Source organism: Frankliniella occidentalis, unplaced genomic scaffold (assembly GCF_000697945.3).
Source record: "Frankliniella occidentalis isolate FOCC.00 unplaced genomic scaffold, Focc_3.1 Scaffold845, whole genome shotgun sequence".
Classification (NCBI taxonomy): Eukaryota; Metazoa; Arthropoda; class Insecta; order Thysanoptera; family Thripidae; genus Frankliniella; species Frankliniella occidentalis.
Genome location: NW_026267953.1, coordinates 4,032 through 8,582, shown reverse-complemented (window position 1 = coordinate 8,582; position 4,551 = coordinate 4,032). Strand labels below are relative to the sequence as shown.

The window sequence follows — 4,551 nt, the reverse complement described above, 5'->3', positions numbered from 1 at the left end:
GCCGAGGTGAGGGGCCGGGCCACCAGTGATTTACAACTTTTCTCAAGTCTGGCAGCAGCAGTAGCAGCAGCGGCAGCAGCAGCGGCAGGCAAAAGCCGCGCTACCGTGTTATTTATGCTCAGCCACCCTCTGCCTCATTGCTGCCCCGTCACTCCCGCGCGTGTCCACGTCCATCCAAACGCTTCTGCCCCACAAACACTTGAAACTTGGGAAACGGTTATTTTTATTTCCTAATGAGCATTATTTCCTAGTCAGTCAAATGTTCCTTAACTGGTAAACAATTTTAAACAGTATTTTCTTTTCAAAAAGTTCAACAAATATCGAAGTGAAACTTTTGAGTAAAATCTTTCTGCCGTAAAATTCTTGTCCGGTCCACTGTTTCGCCCGGTTTCCCTCCTCCGTCTCGCGCCATTCTCGCTCATTCCGTCTTCGAGAGGAAACATTTTTGTCGTCCCGCTTCTCACATTAATTGGCCAGTGTGTCTGGGCCGCGCCACCTGCCGCCGGACGGCCGATGGTAAATGGCCGCAGTGCTGAGATCTGACAGAGATGAATAACTGGGACCCGCGGGAGCTGCTCAGCTCGCTGGGACGGATGCATGGACGGGCATCGAGAGCTAGGCCTGGCCGGCATACCAGACCCATAAAACAAAAATAGTATAATTTTGTTTGTTGATTTTCTTGTCTGTTGTTCTTGTAACGAGTTTCCCTTGCCCCGTAGCAAGGTTATCCGCGCGCACAGTTTTTACGTTTTCACCGCTTTTACTTCGTCCGGGACGTCCGTCTGCCGTGTATACAGCCGGTAATAAATTGTGGTGGGCGTTGTTTTATGATGTATTCGCGAAGTAAGTCCCGTAATTTGGTTTGGCGTGGCGCGCCGGGCGGCCTGTGGCCTGGCGCAGGGCCAGAGTGAATAGAGGGGGGGGGGGGGCATCAGCCCATCTCGAGCAGATCTGCTGACACTGGAAATAATTCATGTGTATCCACATACGCCCTTGGCGGCCACCGCCTTCCTCCCCTCACAGAAGAGCGAGTGCGAGCGAGAGTCGTCTGGCGCTGAATGATGAATGATGATGAATCGCAAACGGAAAACGGAATAACAGGATGAAGAATAAAAAAAAAGTCTATACCCGCGCACCCTGATCTCTCATTCCTAGCCTCAAAAAATGAGAGGAAAACGCGGCCTTGTTGCGAGAAGCCTGTCACTTCCGGCATCGATCAGTCTAATGCCGTGGCGTCCGGTATGAATGGTTGGTAGATGGATTGGTGACGTAACGCCTGTTTACAGTCACACTGTGATATTACCGCAGTAATCTTTAATAACAACGGCACGAGCTCGGAAGAAATAACATTTCCGCATCCCTCTTCTTTCAACAGGGATGACAAAAAAAAAAGAAAAGAAGATAAACCCTAAGCTCATCTCAATGGTAAAGCACTCTCTCTGCTCCCTGCCGCAAGTTATTGGCTTACACAGGCCTAGAAGTGCCAGTAGTCGGTGGCAAAACCTCTTTCTTTCTACCCCGCCCCTTCCCTTCTCTCTCCGACAACCAGAGTGGGACTTCCCCATCCGCCCGCCTCTCTCGCTCTCTCCCTGCCCCCCACTCCCTCTCCCAATCTGCCGCCGTGAAGTCCTCATTTCCACCAAATCCTCCAGCTCCCCAATGTGGACTGCGGAGAGGCTTACTGCCTGCCTCACCGCCCATCCCCATCCCTCTCTCTCTCTCTCTCTCTCTGCGCTCATTTTCTGAGAACTTTACCCTAAATAATAAGTCCTCTGCCCCCACCTCTCCCACTGCATTCAGTGTCGATTGCTTTCCACCGGCCGGGGATTAACGACATGGTCGCGGGCACCGCCAGGGACACAGGCACGGGCTGCAGCACCGCGCCAGCTGAAAGAGCGAAGCAGGAAAAAAAATTCAATGAGAGTCGTCGAGAAGCCCACGCTCTGGCCCGCACTGGTGCTGCCACTGGGGAACGGGAACGGGCGCGCGTGCGATGTCCGCGTATCCGAAGTCCTCGCTCCTCCTCGCGCCGAGTGAGTGCTTTCCCTTGGCAATGATTCAGTGGAATCGACACGCATGGGAGTTAGAGAAAGGGAGAGGAGGGTGGAGGGGGAGGGGGGTCAGCTGCGGGAGGAAGGGGGGAGGGGATCACAGGGATAAAATGCGCTCTGCTGCTTAGGATTCCGGAGCTGCACGTCTCTCTCTGTCTCTCTCTGTCCCTCTGCGTCTCTCTCTGTCTCTTTCTCTCTCTCTCCCCTCTCTGGATCCAAAATTCTAGTGTAAACAGAGAGCCGGCAGCAGAAGCAGGCTGGCCCGGTCTCAGGGGCGAGGGACCTCTGTCGCCCCGCTCCCTCTACGACTGTTGTTGTTCTTCTTGCAGATGAATATTTGAGCGGAAGGGCGGCGCGGAGGGGCTGCCGGCCGGGATATCGCATATGGATAGAGCGACAGACGCACGGAGTGTTTGCTGAGCTCTCCGCGCGGCTAATCGCGAGCCGATATTATATTGGATTCCTCAATCGACCGGAAATGAGAGCGGAGAAGCCACACGGCGTAAAGGCGGGGAAAAGCAAAATTCGGAAAGTGTGGTGAAAACAAATAAAGAACAGTCACTACACCGCAAAACGACACCAAACACCTCACCAAACACACAAAAAAAGCCCTTAAAAGGAAACTATTGAAAACTTTTTTTTTGCTGCGTAACACCAGTAGGCCTTTCACTTCAGGCCTTTTCACTTCGGCTCCCGATATTTATCTTGTGTCTCGGCCACACCGATGGGCCCCGACAGGTGAAGGCCTGCTAGTGCTCTCCGACCGCCACACTTACCTCGTTCGACGGGCCGCTGATGAGACCGTTTCTTCCTTGTTGCAGGAGAGGAGCCCTCCACGCCAATGGGATCTTGACATCGACTAGAGTGAGTAAGAGAGTTGTGTGTCTGCCCGCACCGCTCTTGAGCCGAGGAGCGCTTTCTTTCTTTTTTTTTATTTCGACGGCGGCCATCACCTCAGTGTTGTCTTCCAAAGCGGCCATTCTTCGCAGAGGCCTCCCTTTTGTTTCGCCCCCTCTGGAAAAGCCTCGGCCGCTCACTTTTTTGCAATCTATTCGCTGGTTGCGCAGCGGATGTCGTTCTGCTCTTCCGTCTCGCGCTGACTTGCATCTCGGGAAAAGGGTTCCCTAGTCATTTCGGGCCACTCGGACAGCTATGACCCTTCTCTTTTAATCTGAAAGCGCGCCCCTCACTCACCCTACTGTTATTGCGAAGCCGGTGGCTTTCGAGGTCGTCTTATTATTCCGCTCCCTTCTGTTCAAAAGGGAGAAAAATGTGGCCCGCACGAATCCCCGGGCGCTCAAAACCCGGCAGATTGTCATCTTATCCGCGATCAGCCTGCCAGTCGGCCGCGGGCGCGGAGCGGCATTCCCCGGCCCGCCGTGGAGACGACCTCTCTTGTTGTCTCTAAGCAATCTGGCCTTCAAGTATCCAGGGGCGGAAAGCGGCGGCCAATTTCCTCGTAGATTAGGCCTCAGTCAAGTGTTGTTTGCAGGGCAGCTGGCCGCGGCATGTTCGGCGCCGCCCGCCCGGGGGTGAGGCGCTACCCCCGGTCGTCGTGGTGGTTCCACCTACCGGTCGTCTGCCTCGTGCTGGTGGCGCAAGCGCCCTTCGGCCTGCAGGACAACACGACGGCCGTCCTGGTGGACGACGTGGACCTCTGGAACGTCACGCTGCCCGGGGCCAACGACACGCTGTTGTGGCCGGAGGGGCTGCTGGAGAACGCGTCGACGTGGACCCCGAGCGAAGACGTTGAGACGTCCCCGTCGTTCACCCCAGACGATGACATTACGGACACCTCGGAGGCCACGACACTTATGGATGGCATGGAAACTGTCCCCGACGTGCCTGACGATCCCCCTGAGGCCATGATGGTGGCGGACGAACCCTGGCCGCCGGACGAGAAGGACTTCGCGCAAGTCGTGTTCTCCAACAAAGCCAAGCCAGTCAAGGACGCCATACTCTTGCTGCGAGAAAAGCTGCGACGTCCCGACCTCGTGGTGAGCTCCACCATCCTGATGAAGCCCCGTCCGAATTGCCAGACATTTTAATTGAATCTTTCCGTCTTTTCTTTAGGTTCCCGACGACGACGACGACCAGGCCGTTCACGGACTGCAGGTACTGGACCGGACGGCTGACCCGGCGATAGTCGCGGGCGGTGGCGTCGGCGTCGTGGAGCAGGGCGCCGAGTCCCTCGTCCTGGACGCCTCCGCCCAGGGGCCGGGCGGCGTGTCCGTCGCCCTCCCTCCAGGAGGGCTGGGCCACCTGGACGACGACGACCACAACCCCAACGCGACGGGCAACGGCACGCTGCACGGCTGGCCCATGAAGCTGGCCTCCGTCGTGGAGGGCGACCTCGTCCTCGGCGGCCTCATGATGGTGCACGAGCGTCACGACCGCATCACGTGCGGCCCCATCATGCCGCAGGTAAGGGCGGGCGGGGCGAAAGTCGCGCACACACCCTCGGGGAGATAGAGCGAGGGGTCCTTCACTCAATGAAAAA

The 4,551-nt window shown here is 56.4% G+C and overlaps 1 protein-coding gene across 1 annotated transcript; it reads left to right on the top strand.

Moving 5' to 3' along the window:
• The first annotated feature begins 2,866 nt into the window (after positions 1-2,866).
• LOC113206758 (uncharacterized) lies at positions 2,867-4,523 on the top strand. The gene is made up of 3 exons (XM_052275733.1): positions 2,867-2,915; positions 3,544-4,048; positions 4,125-4,523. Exons 2-3 carry the CDS (start codon positions 3,560-3,562, stop codon positions 4,521-4,523), a joined length of 888 nt encoding a protein of 295 aa, XP_052131693.1. The 5' UTR covers positions 2,867-2,915; positions 3,544-3,559.
• Positions 4,524-4,551: the final 28 nt, after the last annotated feature.